Below are 20,154 nucleotides of genomic sequence, written 5' to 3'. Positions count from 1 at the left end.
ACATTCCTGAACCCTGGGGTCAAAGGTCAAATAAACACCCAGTTTGTGCAATGCACATAACACAAGAAAGCACTCTCAGAGCTGTGCTCCCCTTTTCTTTTGTGCACTCTCTCTCTCTCACACACATGCTCACATAAAAACAATATTTGTGGGTAAACCATTTTACATGCTGCAAATAAATAAATAAATAAATAAATAAATAAATAAGTAATAAGGACCAAATCCTAAAAAAAGAGTTGATATACATGAATGATGCCAAATCAGCTTGCTGCTGGTTTCGTTTTAGCAAGCAGGGTTTTGTTTCTGTTAGCTAAGAATATGATTTCCCAAAAAGAGTTGAGAAGGAAGCAGAGGTTGAGTGAGGGCAGCAAATGAAATGTTTTTCTCTTGAGTGTGACCCCTGAATAATTATACTAACTGGTGGCCAAGATCTAAATCTCAAAACAAAAGACAGCTGTCTCCTGGATCAACAACAAGATGTACAGCCTGGATGGCTTTCTCATTGTTCGAAAGTAATAAAAAATGTAACGTAAAGAAATTGTACTTTCCCTTTTATGCAGGAAACAGAGCTGAAACTAAATCTTTGGCTGAACCTATGACCTTAAAGCTCACCAGCATTTTTTGATAATTGCATAAGACATCATTATACAAAATGATGCCTTTCCTACCCTCTGACCTCTTGCTGCAGAAATGATGATTGAATTCAAGCCTTACCTTACCTATAGGCTCCCGGGTTACCTAGTAACTGCTATTAACATATTTGTTCTTAGGCTTTAAAGTAACTTAAAACATTTGAAATTATTACAAATAAAAATGCAATTGTAACTAATATTACTCGCAGAGTTGGGTGTAATGCATTAATAAGTAATTAATTACGTTGCCCTTGAAAAAGTAAAGGGATTACTCTTAATTTTTCTGTAATTTAATCAGTTACTTCTGATGTAATTGCATTAAATACTGTATAGACTATAGAACAATTGTATATAAAACCTTCTCCTTTTAAATACTTTGGTCGGTTCAAAAATAATTTATGCAATTTTATATTATTTATTTGAAAGAATTACGAGAGCAGTTTCATATCTATCCGTGAATTGTTCAAATAGTGGAGGTTGATATGGGATTTAGAAAGTAATTAATAATTGCATGTAGCCTAATGCAATATTTTTTTAGAGAGAGTATTAGTACAGTAATCTAATTACACTGTTGAAAATATAATTAGCTAGTAGTTTACTTTTTTAATCAACACTGTTACTAGTAACTATTGGGAATTTAGGATAGATACTATTGTCTTATACAGAGACACTTTCTAATATATAAAGCTGGAATAGATACTAGTACACACTGGAATAGGTAGGCCTACTAGTATCATCTAATTTGTTCTTACTTGTAAAAAAAAAAAAAAAAAAAGTCACCATTGCCAGTAACAAAAATCATACTAGTTTAAAAACTTCCTACAAACATAAATGTTTTGTCCGATTTAAAATCATTAACGCTATTATTAACTGACTACATGTTCTCTCACGGTATTTACAGGGTTGGCGTCCTGTATGCATTTGCAGTTCTTTGAAGCACGCCCGAGGTCACTGATCTCTCAGGAGCAAAACACCACATTCTTTTTTGTGTGCCCAGCAGTGCTGCCCTTTGACTTCTTTGCCCATATAAGGCAGGAGATGCCATGGCAACCGTGGGCTTGAATAGCTGTGTCAAATCCCTCCGAATCCCCCCGCCCCTCACACACACACACACACACACACACACACACTCCCTCACAGGCACGCGGCGCGCGCACTCTACTGGACACTGGCCCGCGCTCTCTCTTGTCCTTCTCAAGCCCGCGCGACTTTTGCACTCCCAAAAGCAGGTAGGTATATTGAAATATTCCCGGGGTTTCGCCGCCGTTAACGACACGCTAGCTTAACATTCGAAGCGTCAAAGGTGAGCGGAAATAAAAACAGTGTTCGCCGAAGTCAGGATCGAGGTATGTCGCTAAGCTATGGCTCCACCCCTCCCCCTGCTTGATGATCGCTGGAGGTTAGGCCGCATGCCTATTACTAGCTCTCATAAAAAAATAAAAACAAGAAACAGGTAATTTAGCTCCGGATCCGTTAACACGGGCTTACGTTAGGGTTTCACCCGTTTCGTTTTTGATTTACTCGTTCAGCGCCACGGTAACTGTTAGAGGGACTCCAAAAGTCTGTCCTCATTTCACAACAAACAAGCGCAGAGACCACTTCCTTGAACAATCAGTATCGTGCTGCTCTTTACCGAGATGTTTTTATTAGTATGTTATTTTTTTGTATAACGTTACTTAAGAGGTTTATCTTTTGTAATATCAGTATTCTGCTCTTCATTACTTGGTCTGGCAAGGAATATCAAAAGGTTAGACATTTTTGTAAAATTCATTGCTAATCTACTCTGGCTAGTGGCTACAAGTAAAATTATCAAAAAATAATGTGTTTTATATGTGTGTGTGTGTGTAATCTGTATTATCTATACATTTAGTAAAGGCCACATTATATAACGTTAGAGCAAAACTAGTTAACTGTCAGGGTTTTTTGCTACCCTGGAAAACCGTGAAATATTCAGGGCAAGAAAAGTAATGGAAATGTCTAAGGAATTTAGATTTAAAAATTTCAGTAATAACAATAGAAAGACAGAGAAATTCAGTGGTCCGAAAGCGTGGAAACTCTGAACTGCTTGATAATAACAAGTGAAGAACAATTCCATGGTTTTGAGTAACTTCTTTTTTTTTTTTTTACAGGTCTTTGATTGAAATGGAAACTAGCTTCCAAATGACACGTTTCCCGAGGTGTGACTAAAGAAGCGGGAGCAAAAGGTGAATATGGTCAGTCAAGGAGGCAAAACAACATGCACCGCCTGCTGCATGAAGAACAAAGTTGACTGACTCAGACGATGACTGTCTGAGCCTAAATGTGTCAGACGAAGCTGTGGACAATTAGCAGATCTAACGGCCTTCGTAGCTTCTCATTTTAGAACACACAGCTGTCAAAAAAAGGGGTCATCTGAAACTGTCTGTGCCAACAGCACGTTTGGGAGTATTTTTCCTCCTTGGTTGTGCTGAGAACTAAGCGATGGCCATGGTGAGAGGGGGGTGGGGAGATCCCAATGGGGAGACTAATGGACTTGGTGGTGACAAGGGTTACCTGAGGGGAGATGAGGAGGACGGGTCACCACAAGGAGGCGGCAGCGACATGGAGGCCGGGGACGATGATAAAAGTTGTGTGGTGGACTGTGTGGTCTGTGGTGACAAGTCCAGTGGGAAACACTACGGTGTGTTTACCTGCGAGGGTTGCAAGAGCTTCTTCAAACGGAGCGTCCGGCGAAACCTCAACTACACCTGCAGGTAATGGAGGGAACTTCAGCGCTGTTTATGTACGTGCTAGTTGATGTTTTCAGCATGTTAACTTCCGTCTCAACATTAAGCTTTTCTGGTTCTTTTCAGATCGAACCGAGACTGTCAGATTGACCAACATCACCGCAACCAGTGTCAATACTGCCGTTTAAAAAAGTGTTTCCGAGTGGGAATGCGCAAAGAAGGTAACTGTCTATCCCGCTCGTCACGAAACCAGTCGGGAATGGCTTTCCGTCATTGTTTAATGCACACAGATTCAGTCAACTGATCCACTGATTTGTCAACATGTTATAGAATGTATAGTAAACAAAGGGGCTGATTCTGTCAGACTGCATTTTTGAGCTCACAGAAATCTCTTATGCTCACTGCTTAATTTATTCGACCAAAAAAATGTATATTGTGAATTACAATTTTAAAAAGCTGTTTTCTATTGAGATATATTTTAAAATGTAATTTACTCCTGTTATGGCAACGCTGATTTTTTTTTTTTTTGCATCATTACTCCAGTCTTCAGTGTCACATGATCCTTCAGAAATCATTCAAATATGCTGATTTGGTCCTCAAGTAAATACTATTAAAGTTGTGTTTCTTAATATTAGACATTATACATGTCTGCTGCTGTCATTTTGATAAAAAATGAATGCATCTTTTGTGAATAAAAGTATTTATTTCTTTTTAAAAAATCGTACTGACCCAAAATTTTTGAAGAGTATTTCCTGGAGCACAGGTGCTTTAACGCTACTGAGTCTAGCGTAAATTATATACACATATTGTGAATTTGCAGTCTGAACTACTGAATATGACTGGGTGCCACGAATTTATGCAAAGACAATAATCAGTCTTTTTACTGCATTGTTTTTACGGACTACATGCAAAAACAAGCATGCTGCACAATTAGTGTAGTCCAGTTTACAAACATGACACTTAAGAACAGGTTATTTTAATTAGACTCACAAGTTACTGGTTTGAATCAGTCTTACTAAGGTAATGGGTCGGTTAAGCAAAATGCTGCAGGAAACACTGTTTATATTTAATAGTTAAAGGGAAGAGAGAGCTGTACTTTATTTTAAGATGACCCTGATGGTGTTTATTTACCACAGTTGCCAGTGCATGTGATGAAACTTGCATTGATGACCTATATATTTTAGGTTTTGCTTTTAAAACGAAGTGATCTTTAGCTATATTGAACATTTTCATTGCTCATTTATAAAGTCTCTGGGGGTTTGACTTTAACAGTGTTTTCCTTTTTCATTTTTTGAGTGCTTGTGTAATCAGGAATTAGATGTTTCTAATCCCTTCAGACTCTGCCAGATGTTGCATGATAGCAAAAGAAAGGGGTTGTTAGAAAAGTCGTCTATCAAGCATTTCAACTCCATCACGACTCTCCCCTTCTTTTCCCTCTCCCCCTTTAGCAGTTCAGCGTGGACGCATCCCACCTTCGCATTCGAGCCTCAGTCCATCCACGACTCCAGTGGGCGGTAATGCCGGGAGCGGCGTGAGCGAGTTCTACAACGGGCAGCCTGTGTCCGAGCTCATCTCCCAGCTCTTGCGGGCAGAGCCCTACCCCAACAGCCGCTACAGCCATCAGTACAGCCAGCAGATGCAGGGGGGCGGAGGATCGACCATGGGCATCGACAGCATCTGTGAGCTAGCTGCGAGACTCCTGTTTAGCACCATCGAATGGGCCCGAAACATTCCTTATTTCCCTGAGCTGCCTGTATCTGATCAGGTGGCCCTTCTGCGGCTCAGCTGGAGTGAACTGTTTATCCTTAACGCAGCCCAATCTGCCCTACCCCTGCACATGGCCCCGCTGCTCGCCGCCGCGGGCTTTCACTCCTCTCCCATGTCTGCCGAGAGGGTGGTGTCCTTCATGGACCAGGTGCGCATCTTCCAGGACCAAGTGGAGAAGCTGACCCGCCTGCAGGTGGATACAGCAGAGTACAGCTGTCTAAAGGCCATAGCGCTCTTCTCACCAGGTGCGTCAGACACATTACTCTGATTAAACTGCATTTAACCGAACACAATTGGATCAAAGAAGACGTAATACTTCTACGTTACATCCAAAATGGAATAATGAATAATGAGAATAATAATGGCAGTCAAGTTTCTTGCTACTTAAAACTACTGGCACCCTCTACTGGATAAGAGAAAATCTCTGCTTTCCTTAATGTTTCTTAGATGCATTTTGAAGCATCTTTATACCCAACATATTGTTAGGAATAAGGCAAATTTATAGAGTAAATAAATTCATTATTTAGAACTTGTATATTCTTATTTTTCCTGTACTATCATGTTTTTAATTTGTATGCTTCAAACATTTGGAGAATGTATGTGGTCTTGGAAAAGAACCTATGCTGGACTCAACAATAGTTGAGAATTGTATATAACAACAATATATATATATTATTTGATCCTTTTTTTATGATTACACCAGCCCCACCCCAAAAAAGTAATGATAATCAAATGTGTATGTTTTATATGCGTCAAATCATATATTTAAATACATTTGCAGAATTTCACACATATATTTAAATGTTTTTTTCCTCAGATCAAAGTTTATTTTACAAAGAAAATTTGCTGGAATACAAAGTAATTACTGGAGATTATACAGTTGTAATATATTTCCAAGACGGCCATAAATTCATAAAAACCTCTGCTGTAAAATTATGGCATACAAAGCAAAGCATTACTATTTATTTTCTGGCCACAAAGTCTGGTCACCCTTCCACTATCCAACATTTGCATAAGATTGGTCATGAAACAGCAGTTTCCCGCATCTTATTCTCACCCTATTAACTAAGAATAATCAATCAATGTTTGTAATTATGTAGTAATTACAGACTTAATTATTCATAAGTCCATTTTACAGATATCTAATCTAATAAAAAAATTCCACATACGCCTGTACTAATCTTTATTGTTGAGCCCTGCATCATACTTTACAAGTTGAGTTATACAAAATCTAGTTTGAAACCTGTAACTAATATCTGCTGTTGCTCATGTTTATCTTTAGATGCGTGTGGGCTGACAGACCCAGCTCATGTGGAAAGCCTGCAGGAAAAAGCTCAGGTGGCCCTGACCGAGTACGAGCGCATGCAGTACCCCGGACAGCCACAACGCTTTGGACGGCTCCTTCTGCGACTGCCCGCTCTGAGGGCGGTGCCCGCCAGCCTCATTTCTCAGCTCTTCTTCATGCGCCTTGTGGGGAAAACGCCCATTGAGACGCTCATCCGTGACATGCAGCTGTCTGGCAGCTCCATCAGTTGGCCGTATGCTCCAGGACAATAATCATGATCAGATGTGACCACAGAACCAGTCTGGAAGTCTCGGTCTGAATTATTATTTTTTTTAAAAACCACACATTCACATCTGATTTTGACTGTATTACCTAATGCAACAGGGTCAACTTTAGTAGGGTGAATTCAGTAGTACATTGCAGATGGCGTGATTTATGTTCTGTGAACTGTTTTATGATGCCCAGAAGCGTTCTTTAAAATTACTTGAGAAATACTGGTTATCTGCCAGCCAAAGGTAAGATGTTAGGTACAGTTTAATCACCAGTTATTAGTTATTGCGTGGAAATTGGTTAAGACCACTGATCTATATAATGCTCGTTCTTATATGCGCTCTATCCACTGATCTAAATAATTCGTTGTTACGACGATCTATTGTTCCCTTGTTTAAATAAATCGTGGACACGTTGAACTAATTCCCTCCCTCATTTTGATTTAACGAATAACAACGTGGCCACAGTATATTAAAATGAGGGAACAAATTAGTAAAACGTGCTGAGATATTATTAATTTGTGGCCACTAAACAATATTCACCTGAATATTCACCAATTCACAAAACTGTAGGTCTTTAGCATTCACTATTTAATTAATAGTATCAAACTGTTTTTCTTACCTGTGAAGATAGCTCTTTAGTGAAGGCCGACTAGTGTTCTTGTACAGCTTTGTATTCCTTTTGCAAAGAAATTGCTGTTTTAGTTAACATTTTGGGGTTTTAACTAGCTATACCACTGATCTTAAGCTACACGGAAGTCCCGTGAATAACGAACACTGGACACTTAAAAATGAAATATTATATTTTAAAAGTGTATTTTAACGAGGAGGTAAGCTGCTGCTGCTGCTTCATTCAAAGGGCAAATCACAAAATAAAACACTTCTTCATTACTGACAACTGCTGTTAGCCTAGACAGACACTCTCCAAGCTCCTCTCCCCATTATCAAAGCAATTTATAATAAGCAGGAAAAGTTTCCGACTTTAAACAAATACCCATTTTTAAATGCTTAGGGTGTTTGCGTTGTAAGAATGTACAGGGATACTTTAGATTTAAAAACGGTGTCTCGTTAGGCAATGTTTTCTCAGTCAAATCATAAAATTTCCTATTGATTCAATATAACGCGTGAGCTCACTAGGGAATACCAATATGGCGGCGCGGTGGCTTCACTGTTTGTGACGTCATGAGCTATCCAGTCATTCTATATAGATCAGTGGTTAAAACCCAAAACAACAAGCTCTCTCAGTTGGGTGTTAACATAAGTCACTTTGGACTGTCCCTGGAGGCACCAGGAAATCAAGTCCCTCTCATTCTCTGTTCTGCCCTGTCCTTGTGAACCAGAAAGCCCGAAGGAGGAGGAAATAGACAAGATGACATCCAAAAACCCAAACAAACCAAACTGAAACAGTCAGAATTGGGACTTAAGCATTTGTTTTGCCAGTGATAACTACTTGGCATGTATTGTTTAGCTCTTTTACCCTATCAATGCTAATGCATTTCTTTGAGGAGAGACTGAAATTTGCAAAAACTAGTGCAAAAATTGGATTACGTTTCGTGAAATTTCCATTTGACAGACTACATTTGTACGTTGCGTTAAGATACAAACTTATATCTTCAAGAGTTATTCCTATTTCTATAACGCACATTTGAGATAAATGACAGATGAAGTAGTCATGGTTTATTTTTTCTCCCCCAGATAGAAACCAGTTAACATTCTTCATGGAAGTGGTGTTCATCTACATGCATAAGACACATGGTTTCTATTCTGCTTTTATTATTTCATATACTAACCAGTTTATGCTAAACTGGTAATAGTCACATTATGTATTGTCGACCAAAAGAAATACCTCTGCAGCCTGTTGAGACTCAAACGGACTCTGTCATTCACAGCTGTGTCAGTTTATTTCAAATATATCTACACACTTGAGCTGCTCACTTTACACTAAAGAGGAGTGATTGGATCTATCTGTCTGTTATGTGTGTTACGAAGGCTGTTTTTGGCAAGAAACTGGCACTTCCTGTTTTGTCTTTTGTGCTCTGGTGTGGCGTTTCACCGGTGACAGCATGTTGTTTTGGCTCTAGTTGTGAGATGTAAGTTTTCTAGCCTTATCATACATCTGAATGACTAATATTACCTCATATTTAGGCCTTGAAACATATCAGGCGGTCTAATATACATAAACGCATCAAAACGGCAACATGTACAGTTTTCATTTTAATATCTTTGTCTTTTTAAATACTTCTGTATGACAGCTTGATTAAACAAAAGTATCATACATTGAGTTGTGTGCTCATGAGACTTTTTTGCCTGTTACCTATCAAATTAAAAAGGAAATGTTTCCTATTGGAGTTTTTATATTCAAATTGCAACGATCATTGAATTCTACAGGAACATTGAAAATATTTACAATACCTCTTGCAACTTTACAGACACAACTTATAAAAGCCTATACCGACAGTGAAGTATACATTGGACGTGCATACATGTGTACAGTCTCAAACAAAGAAATCCTGAGGATCAGAAACATTAGTCTTCTCTCTCCTTGAAAAGCCTCTGTCATAATTTTTCACTAGTTGCTTGATATGACACAGTTCCTGCCTTAGCTTCTTACACCGGAGCTTCTTGGCCTGGTATTCTGGAGACTAAAAGAAAGGATATGGGCGTTAGGGATCTACAGACAAACACAGTGACTTCAAGGCCTGTTCACACCAAAGACGATAACTATAACAATAAAGATATAGTTCTAAAAAATCTTTCACTAGTGTGGACGCATTGTTCTTGGTGTGAACAGGCCTTAAAATCATTAGTGCCTAATAATGATGTGTAAAAACTGATCTGTATTGAGAAATATTTTTCTTTACCCGCTTCAGATCCTTTAGTCGATTATATTCATCAGCTACAGCCTGTTATACAAAGACAAAAGATCTGGGTTGTATTGAGTTTATTTCATAAGGACTTAACACAGCAATGCCATAGAATAACCATTTTTGGTTTAATTTATTAATTTTGGTTTAATTCTTTATTAATGTTTTGTGTTGCCTACCTGGAACTTGGTGGACTCCTCATGGAGGGTGTCTAGCTCTCGGCTCAGTTTATTCATTTGATCACTGATGTCATCCATTTCTGCACAAAGGTTCTTGTAAACGGCGAGGGTGACATCAAACTGTTTCTTGTACTGTCTGCGCTGTTCATCTGTTGAAATGTCTGAATAAGAGCTGTAGCATAAAAAAAAATCAACAAGTAACAAGCTATCTTGCAAGGCAGTCTGCTCTTAAAGTAATCAGGCTTTTAGAGCAGCACAACATGAAGGATAATTAAGAAGTATTCCTGATGGAAACTCACTCCTCCATCTCAGATGTGTATAATTCAGTGGCTGAATCTCCACCAGTGGTGTAGCCTGTCTCACAGAGAACATCCTCAACCTCGTACGTTTCCGGTTTCTCTTGCACTGAGCTGCTTTGCACCTCAACCTCCTCCACGGGGCTGGAGCTCATCCACCGATTCTGGTACAACGGCTCCGGGGAGCAGCTGTTCACGTTCTCAGAATACCTTTAAAACAAAATGCAACGAAAATAAAACTAGTGTGCATTTGTACTTTGTAAGAATTTCTACTCCTGATTAAAAGGCAAGGAGGCCGCACTCACGCGTTGCCTTTGTACGCAGCCTCGCTGTAGACGCTCACTGTTCCCTCAGTGTAGGAGGTGAAGCTGTTGTCTGCTTTCAGGTGAGGGGAAGCCTTCTCTGATAAAACCACAGTCGGGGTGTATTGAGTGTTTCGCTGGAACGTACCATGTATAAGTGTTAACGGAGCCAGAGAATTAAATCAATTTGAGTCTCAGACTAAAACTACAAAATGACCCAAGCAACAGGCGCCTACTGATGGGAAAACGAGACCAGACCGGAGGACGATCAGAGATAACATTGCAGATGTCTCTGAACAATACTGTATCTTAAGAGACCACTTGAGAAGCTGTACATCACACAATACACCAAGACACTGTAAATCCATCACAACACAATTATCCCACCCTCGTGCACATGCATGACTTCCTCTAATGAAGCGTGATTGTTATAGCTTCCAGGAAACACTTGATGAGTGCTGTACATGGCACTGCCTATTCATAAATACCTGCGTATTGTCTTAACAACATGTGGCTGACAAACAACATCTGAGGTCATTTCTAGGAAAGTCACTGCATATTCCAAGAATTTGGAATAACCAAGTTTGGAAGCTCACCTCACAGTGAACCAAATAAAATAAACTCTTGATCTGTGAGTGTGTTTTAGTGAAAAATGTGTTACGTATACTATATGTATTTATTTCTCATAATTACACTAGATAGCAAGTTTAGGCCTACATTTAGCTGAAAATATCACTTAATGGTCATGCTGTATCCATAAAATCTATAAAAATCCATTAAATCTCTGTCTATATCAACCATATAGTAACTGGTTAACGCAAGTTATCGGTGACTGTCGAGAGGTCACAATTTGCTTACTGACTTTTATTCAGTATTCATTATGAAGATAGTATCACAGCTATTCCCTTCTTCAGAATCACTGTAAATCAGTGAATGATTAACAAAAACAATGCAGGTCATGTGATTGATTTTATTGTATGGCACTGGTGGTGACTGGTGTCACAGGTTTAGGCTGCACTATATTATAAATAATGTGGTCCACAAATTCAATTCGTTAAAACTTCTCTTATTTTCAAGTCAAAATAAGTTAATTAATTAAATTAAAATATAAAATATTTTAAAGTTTTTAACCTTAAGAAGAATTCTGAAAAAAACATGTTTTTTTCACAAAAAATATTAAACTGCACAACTGTTTTTATCTGTCAGCAGCAAATCAGTATATTAGAATGATTTCTGAAGGATCATGTGACACTGAAGACTGGAGTGATGAGGCTGAAAATTCAGCTTTGCCATCAGAGAAATAAACTACATTTAAAATACATTACAATACAAAGTCCAAAGTCATACAAAATACAAAGTCATTTTAAATCAATATTTTTAATCAAATAAATGCTGCCTTTGTGAGCATAAGCCTTGGTGCCAGGTGTTTTTTTTTTTTGTGGCAATTTCTTATATCACAGATATTTAGCTGCCTATAGTAACATAAGGCATAAGACAATTAAATAATAACCAAGTTTATGTTCAACTTTAAATTGTGAACAGATGATCCATGCAAATACAGTCCTACACAGAATGTTTCGCAAAAAAACGTTCATAATACATTACCGCAGACTTCATATTATTCACTGAGTGCGTCTTGTGATCTTCTTGTGAAATTTACTCACCCAGTCTTGTGAATTCTGGCTCCTGTCTGTTCTGAGTATAGGTGGTTCCTCCCAGTAGATATTAGGTTTGCCATGATGCCATATTTTGCTTCGAGTCTTATAGGCAAAATAGGCTGCAACAGCCAGAGCAATCATGACAAACAGCCCACAAACCAGAGCCACAGCCTAAAATTCAGCAGAAACACTTGTTTATAAAAAGATTCATGTTCCATTCATGTGACACTAGACTGCAAAAATATTTTCTTACTCAATATTTTTTACTTGTTTCAGAGTAAAAATCGAAACATTCTTGAAACAAAGATACATTTATTTGACAAGTATTAACGCGATAGTTCCCCAAAAATGAAAATTCTGTCATTAATTACTAACCCTCATGTCATTGTTGGGTGCAAAAAAAAAAGATTAATATAGTAAACAAAGTGGTAAATTATGTTTTTCTTCTTTTTTTTTCGCCAACAAAGCACTGGCGTCGCTTCATAAAATTAAGGTTAAACCACTGGAGTCACATGGATTACTTTTATGTCTTTACTACCTTTCTGGGGCTTGAATGTGGTAGTTGCGTAGCTGTCAATGGAGGGACAAAAAGTTCTCAGATTTCATTAAAAAGATCTTCATTTGTGTTCCGAAGATGAACAAATGTCCTACAGGTTTGGAACGACATCAGGGTGAGTAATTACTGACATAATATTAATTTTGGGTGAACTATCCCTTTAAGCCTTGTTTTCTGAAATTAATTATCAAACTTAAGTGAGTTTATACTTAAAACAAGAAAAAATATCTGGCAATGGGGTAAGAAAAACATAATTGAAAGCGAATAAGTTTTATTTTTCTTACCCCATTGGTAGATATTTGTTATTGTTTTAAGCACAAAGTCACTTCTTTTTTCAGAAAACAAGACTTCTCAAGTAATTGTATATTAACTCTGTTTAGAAAATATTTTTTTTTTCCATTGTACAGTGAGAATTGTGTCTTGTCAAACTGACCTCCTCAGGATCCATGAAGCAGTAGTGATAGAGATATCGATTAAATGATGGATATGCACCCGGGAAGCCTGTGCCGACTCCAGCGCTGATGCTGGGATTCCCTAATGAGGTCTGACACATCATCAGGATCGGGTTGTACAAGATGCTTTGTGAACTCTGAGCCATGGGATTCACCCCAATGACGAATATGATGTCTATAATACACTGAAGAATCGCCAGAACCACGTCCACCACAAAAACCGTCAGGTAAAACGTTTTTCCGCGCACACACCATAACTTTGAGAAACTAACCACTAAGATGGCCAACGATACTACAAAATTAAGGGCTGCCATTGAGATCATGGCTGACTTTGCTGAGTAGGGTGTCATGTAAGAGCTTTGATAGCCATAGGTTCCTCCATAATACCCAGATCCCATGCCATAGCCCCCAGATCCAGCAACATAGGCCCCGATACTGCCCTCGTAGCCATGCATATCCCAAACTAGAGTGGAAGCAACACAGGCAAAAATAACAAAACAGAGCAGAGCAGTCAGTCCCTCCATAGTTTTCACGATGCCAGGTGGTGAGAACCATCTGTAGAAGTGCTGAGGGTTTCCCTCCGTTTGAGGAGCATCAGGCACTGAAGAGAACAAGCCATACTCGCTCCTTTGAGAGTAGAAACTTCTGGATGTGTACATATTTGATGGGGCAATGTAGTGTGGACTGTACTGAGGTGGGCTGTCATACTGCTGTGTTTCATACATCATTCATGAGAGAATCTGAAAAGAGAAAATGAGATCAAATTTAGATCATCTGGGTACAGTGCTAGCTATGCAGCTTTCTGAAGCAAAAATGACTCTTTTTCAGACAAAGAGCTGCTGTCATTTATTGTTTTACATTTTAATCTCCTAAAACTATATGGACTAATAACACTCTTATAGTGGTTTAAGAAGAGCAATTATTGTTATTGTTAATTAAAAATATTAAAATATTTGAATTGAAATAAAGCTAAAATCAAATAAAAAATAAAAAAGTTCAACATATTCTCAATTATACATCGGATAATAGTTTAATCCCTTTATAAAAGTAATAGTTCCGGTGTCCAGACATCACTTATGATTGGTCAATACTGTGCTCCAATAAAACCCGCACTTGAGAAAGTGATATTGCTTTTATATAACAGTTCAATAAGTTAATGTTGACCAACATACATTGTAGACACAATATTGCTAGTTACTTTGTCTATTTTGCGAAACTATTTCACAATGAGACAAAGCATTAACCTGTCTGTCTCCAGAGCTATTCACAGCCTTACAGAATCTGTGTTTTTTAAAGAATTGGTTTAATGAATGATTCAGTGACTAACTCATAAAAACGTTCACTTGTTATGTTTCTGAATGAATCATTGTGCTTGAAGGAATCATTTGAATGAACGATTCAATGACTCACTCACAAAGACAGTCACTTGTTCAATGTAACCTGCAGAAAGAGTCAATGAAAAATCTCTATCAGACCGACAATCTAGAACACGCAAACAAAGACAAAACAAAACATCTAAAATGACACAAATGTGATACAAACAGCTAAAAGTATCCATTTTATCACTACATTTGTTCCCTATGATTACAAATGTACAATAGTTAGCGCACAGCTTTAATCATAAAGCTCCAGGAACATTTAAGATGGAACACACCTCTTTATAGCACTAACAACGTTCTCACTCTGGTAGAGTCCATCTTAAAACAACACTCCCTTCATCAGGCTACTGCAATTCAGGCGAGATGCTCTGAATAATTCAGAGAAACATGAACAGATGCAGTCATTGGGGGTTTCCATGCTGTAAGTTTTCTTCTTCACATTTCTGTTGCATCCCCCAAGAGCTATTTACAGTCATTATATGTGAATAAAAGAGATGAGGAGTTGTACCGCTAACCGGAATATTTCTAATACCATACCCTTAGTTAATTATGCTTTGGAGAGAGGCTGAGCTGCACACCTGTGGTAACTTGAAAAGAGTGAATAAATAATTCAAGAGCTGAAACTCAACCTAGCCAGCTTCATACAGCCTCACAGGTGCATGTTGAATGGGCAGCTATTCTAGAATCAAATAAAAACTAAAAAAACAAGCAGGAGAAAGATTTTTCTTTCCAACATTGAATATAATTGTACAACTTTCCTCCTGAAAATAAACAGCTATTATTTTAGATTGTTCCGATCATATAGCCGTCACAACATCTCATCGGTGACATAGGAAGATTTACAAAGTACTAGATGTCAGTGTTTTTGTACTGACTACAATCCATTCTAAAAAAAGTCTAGCATTTTGCAGTAAATAAATGTTGCATAAAACATTATGTAACTTACCGTAACACAACAGCCACTGATCTTTTCCTTGTTTTCCTTAGACCAGCTTTTCAAAGCTTGACAGTTTTTCGTCAAGTATTGTTTCGTGTTTGAGCTTATCCGTTTGATGTGAATACCTGTGACAGCTGCTGCTCATGGTGACTTGTGTGGAAGACCTGGGCCTGAAACTCTAAACCCGTTGTTACTGACACAATCAGTCTTATTGGCTCCTCAGTGGGTCGAAAGTTAAGGTGGACAGAGAAGCTGAGTTAATGATTGTTAATCTTCTAAAGTGCTTTAAAGCAACAGTCCAAGTCTGATTTCAGGCCATTTTGTTTTCTATAAAATAGGATTTATTTACAAATTGTAATTACAATTTTAAGTTGCAGTAAAAAATAAAATAAAAAACATGATCTGTGAAAGTAAAGTTTGTAGATTAGTTTAAGCCAAATGGCCTAATTTCTTTTTTGCAGAGGTGGACAGTAACAAAGTACATTTACTTGAGTACTGTACTTAAGTACACTTTTTGAGTATCTGTACTTGAGTACTTGAGTATTATTTTTTCTGGAAACTTTTTACTTTAACTTCACTACATTTGAAAGACAAATATCGTACTTTTTACTCCACTACAATTCTGTCAAGGTCCATGAGTAGAAAGTAACATCAGTCAGTGGATGATTTTGGTTGCAGGGGTTGCATTTTGGTTGGAAATGAAAGTCGGGTTGACGTCAGAACCCTGCATCCGATTGACATCAGAACCCGACGTCAGACTGACATTGGATATTGATTGAAAATAAAAGTCGGGTTGACGTCAGAACTTGACTGATGTTGGTTTCTGACGTCAACCCAATTTTCATTTTCAACCACAATACAACGTCTGTCCAACGTTGGAGATTAACGTCAATCTGACATTGGATTCTGACATAAACCTGATTTTCATTTTCAACGGTGGGTTTGGTTTTCTAAATGCGACTTTTGGCACTTTTTTGGAGCACACTAGCTTATAGATAACAGCAAGGCTAACATATTCATACTAAAAGCCAAAAAACTTTAAATAGGGCAATATTTGAGGGAACAGCCATTTGGGTGTCCGAAACCATTGTGGACGTTATTGAGTGCACTTATTCAATCTCACATTCAATCCCACTACTGGAACTGTGTTTTAGAAATAAATTTGATATTGATATGAGGGTAGGCAGGCATAGATTCAGAGGCATACGGTACTTTAAGTATTACATACAACAATGCAACAATAATAAAACAATGCATTGACATTTACTTTTTACTTCTGATACTTAAGTATTTTTAAAAACGAGTACTTCTGTACTTTTAATTAAGTAAAAATAGGCCTTTACAACTTTTACTTGTAATGGAGTAATATTTGACCAGTAGTATCTATACTTTCACTCAAGTAAGTTGTGTACTTCATCCACCTCTGCTTTTTTGTGTAATTTGTAAACATAATAATACAATATAGGAATCTTAATTTATACACAATAAATAATACTTTAGTAACTTAGTATTTTAGTAAAATCTTTAGTAATTGCTGTCCTTCGCAGTGGAATTTTGATCAAAATCACGAATCCTCATCTTGATGTGGCTTAGTTTTGCTTTTAGATATTCACACCGTTCCTTCTTCTCCAGAAAGTAGGGATCCTTGGGGAAGCACATAAGAAGTTAAAATTAACAGTATTAAATAATTAGGCTAAATCTCTTGTTTCTCACTTAGTTTTTGAAGCATTTTAAAGTCAAGAGTTGACTTACGTTCTTTTTTTGTTCATATGTTTTCAGTAAGCCATTGATTCTCACTCTCTCCTAAGTAAAACATCCACAAACAATTGAAACAACTGTAATGCAGAGACAATCTAAACGACTCTAATATGATGTCTCACCTCAGGGTTTCTCTTGTTATTGATGAGTCGGCTCATCATGGTGTCTAATTCCTGAAACTTCATTAATGTGGCTGTGATCTCTCTGTGCAGTTCCTTGTACTCCTGGTATTGGTCATTAAAGACTGCTTTGTATTGCTCTCTGTCTTCTATTGAATGAATTTCAGGATATTTTCTGTTTAAAAAGAAATGTAAAAATACAATAAAAAAAATCATAGAATCCAATGCCAGGATTGAGATAAGGGGTTTTGCCTACACATGGTGCATTTCAAAGTAAATACCCAGAAACGGCAGCATGAATCAAACAACACCACATTACACATTATCCATAAAGCTGTTAAAAGCCCTTTCTAAGGTTGTCTACATATATAACAATTGGTTCATTTATAACACCTAATATATCCAACACCTGTTAAGTTTGTTTGTCCTAAATATATAATTTATTTTTATTAGACCAGAAATACACAATGAAGAATACTAACATTATAAAATCAGCAACGACTCTGGGTTTAGGAATGTGTCCAATTGGAATAGCTCCAGTTAAAATCTTTCGCTCTTCAGCTCTCTCTGAGACATAAGCCAGTCTGCTCTCATTCACAAAGCTTTGATCCATTTCATCTTTGAATGAAATTTTCTTGGATCTGGTTGAGGAGCTGCCCATATTGGATGTGGATTTCAGAGTCTGCTGCTGTAACTGAAAGATAACAGCCATTACAATTAGTTCAACTTGATAAGAATAGTGAGAATTTTGTGGAAAGTGAAGCAAAAAACCTGTGATCACTATTATAGCGTTTTTATGAGGTTAAGAACCATTCAAACGCCTCTTATGCTCCCCCAAGCATTTAATTATTTTTTAAAATAGTAAAAACATTTCCAATTATTATCAATGGTGAAAAAAATTGTGCTGCTTAATATTTTTGTGGGAACTGCAATAATTTTTTTAGGGATTCTTTGATAAAAAAAAGGAAATCTTTTATAACTTTATAAATGTATTTTGATCAATTTAGTTTATTTATTTGTTCTTACACCCATAATTTTGGGCAGTAATTTAAAATGTGCATTTACCTGGCTGTTCAGCTGGCTGGTCATGGCCTTCCTCTGACGGCGGGCAGCTTCATGCTTCCACATTTTAAGGCATGCCAGGAAGCTTATCAAGTACATGAGCATGTTAATAAATATAAACGAAGTCCCAGCCATCTGACCCCCCTCAACACGACACAGATTAGACAGGACCGGGTTGACGCCAACCGTCATGAAGCAAAGCCCACCACGATTCAAATCATTCACGTAGACGATACCCGCTGCCATGTACAACAACGAAAGGACTAGATTCATAACAGCCTCGGTGAGAGGCCACCATTTGGAATCCAGAAGGATCGTTCGGTAATACATTGTAAATCCCAAAACCATCAGGATAACGGTCAGCATCCATGAGAGTCCAACAATGACCAACACAAAGGTTGTCATTGGTCCAGTGTAACGGTATCCTTTCACATCAGTGAATCCATAATTTGGCCTGTAATAGTTGGACCACTCACTGTCTCTCTGAATATATGCACATACACAGGCAAAAACCATCCCGCCGAATACAAGTTGAAGGCCAGCGAGCAGCCTTAAGAGGCCAGGCCAAGACTTCAGGTAGGAGTATTTTAACTGGTATACTTCTAACTTCTCAGCGTAGTACTCTGCCGGATGGATACTGGTCAGTTCGGATTCAAGGGTGTCATATGTGTACCCCACTGAACCTGGGGGGAAGTTTGGCTTGAGGTCACCAGAAAGCGCATCCCGCACATCCCAATGTTTTCTGTCCAGCGATGGAGAAACAGGCGGACTACATCTTGTGCCGTTAGGTAGTATTTTAAATCCCCCTGAAGATGATGAAAGTGATTCAGAATCTGCCCTCTTCCATTTCTTCAACACACCAGTCCATGGTTTCAGAAATATGCTTTTTTTAGTCTTCTCAGCTTCCATGTTTTCCTTCTGCTTGGCTGAACTGCCCTTATCATGAGAAGAGAAGCTTGAGTCCTCATTGTCATCATCACGAATTTTTGTAGGATCCTCCTCCGCATGTGCTCTGTTGAAATCTTCACTTTGAGAGGATGAGACGTCATCTGAATATAATCTATTGAGGTCCGTCATTTTGTTGTATGGTGAGGAAATCAGGGTCTAGTACACAGTCATCTTAGAGAACTCTATCAAACTAAGAACAAGACCTTTTTATTGTAATCTCACTTCACAAGTTATCATTCACAAAAATATTCAAAATTGTATGAATTATGAATAATAACACATCATAATTATGCCTATGCCTATGTTGTGTTTGAGAAGCTGGTGTAAGCATTTTAGTAATCCGGTCCAACAGCTTCACCAACTAGACTTAGCTGATGGTCTTTTCAGCAGGTCCGGTTAAAAGTAGTGTTTGCAATCAAAGTGCATCGAGTACAGTCATAAACATACTCGTATAGCCTATACACAACAGTTTCCGATTATCAACTGTAAGCTGAACTTTGCTCTCTTAAGCATTTGTTCTGTAAAACATCAGACAAACAACAAGAAGAATGCTCACCTTGTTGTCAGTACAGACTGATTTGCTGTTAGTGAGTATGGCTGTGTTAAAATGGCTTCAGAAAGTAAAAAGTGAGTCAGAAGCACTGTGGCAGGAAGCCGGAGAGGAGATTAAACATTAAACCTGCAGAGGCCAAGTCTGGTGACAGACACAGGCTGGCATTCAACTAACTGCTGCTGCCAGTGAATGTTTCCCCACAAAAACTGGACTTGATAACATTCCTGAAACCATCGAAGGAAATGATCCAAAACGACTGATATTATTTCACCGGAATCATGTAACTACTTTAAAATGTATTAATCGTGTCGTGTTTGGCCATCGCGTCTTTTTCTGTTACTCAGCACCTAATCACTAGAGGGCAGTAGATGAGTATTGACCAGCATAGCTCCTCATGAATCAATGTACTACGGCAAGCTACATTTAATGGATA

The 20,154-nt window shown here is 38.0% G+C and overlaps 3 protein-coding genes across 7 annotated transcripts; 1 reads left to right on the top strand and 2 right to left on the bottom strand.

The window, feature by feature from the left end:
- Positions 1–1,686: 1,686 nt before the first annotated feature.
- On the top strand, positions 1,687–9,006 carry nr2f6a (nuclear receptor subfamily 2, group F, member 6a). 5 transcript variants are annotated; one of them, XR_014030799.1, is made up of 6 exons: positions 1,687–1,861; positions 2,762–3,364; positions 3,464–3,558; positions 4,786–5,349; positions 6,387–6,958; positions 7,872–9,006. XR_014030799.1 is itself a non-coding variant. In XM_081374732.1 (5 exons), the coding sequence occupies exons 2-5, from the start codon at positions 3,093–3,095 to the stop codon at positions 6,659–6,661; spliced, it is 1,203 nt and encodes a 400-aa protein (XP_081230858.1). In that variant the 5' UTR covers positions 1,687–1,861; positions 2,762–3,092; the 3' UTR covers positions 6,662–9,006. The 5 variants fall into 5 exon arrangements, 4 of the variants coding, with proteins under 4 accessions (XP_081230858.1, XP_081230856.1, XP_081230859.1 ...); XM_081374732.1 differs by having other exon boundaries at positions 4,789–5,349; positions 6,387–9,006; XM_081374730.1 differs by having other exon boundaries at positions 6,387–9,006.
- LOC308696234 (occludin-like) lies at positions 8,855–16,729 on the bottom strand. The gene is made up of 8 exons (XM_081374729.1): positions 15,291–16,729; positions 12,947–13,705; positions 11,964–12,128; positions 10,303–10,436; positions 10,001–10,207; positions 9,702–9,873; positions 9,520–9,561; positions 8,855–9,300 (listed from the first exon to the last, which is right to left on the bottom strand). The coding sequence occupies exons 2-8, from the start codon at positions 13,691–13,693 to the stop codon at positions 9,154–9,156; spliced, it is 1,614 nt and encodes a 537-aa protein (XP_081230855.1). The 5' UTR covers positions 13,694–13,705; positions 15,291–16,729; the 3' UTR covers positions 8,855–9,153.
- LOC308696233 (MARVEL domain-containing protein 2-like) lies at positions 15,609–19,358 on the bottom strand. Its single transcript, XM_081374728.1, has 5 exons — positions 18,224–19,358; positions 17,641–17,852; positions 17,162–17,333; positions 17,034–17,084; positions 15,609–16,925 (listed from the first exon to the last, which is right to left on the bottom strand). Exons 1-5 carry the CDS (start codon positions 19,295–19,297, stop codon positions 16,806–16,808), a joined length of 1,629 nt encoding a protein of 542 aa, XP_081230854.1. The 5' UTR covers positions 19,298–19,358; the 3' UTR covers positions 15,609–16,805.
- Positions 19,359–20,154: the final 796 nt, after the last annotated feature.

This window comes from Scardinius erythrophthalmus (genome assembly GCF_964197995.2).
Source record: "Scardinius erythrophthalmus genome assembly, chromosome: 9".
NCBI classification, from domain to species: Eukaryota; Metazoa; Chordata; class Actinopteri; order Cypriniformes; family Leuciscidae; genus Scardinius; species Scardinius erythrophthalmus.
The sequence above is the reverse complement of the archived record's forward strand: the minus strand, read 5'-3'. Positions and strand labels throughout refer to the sequence as shown.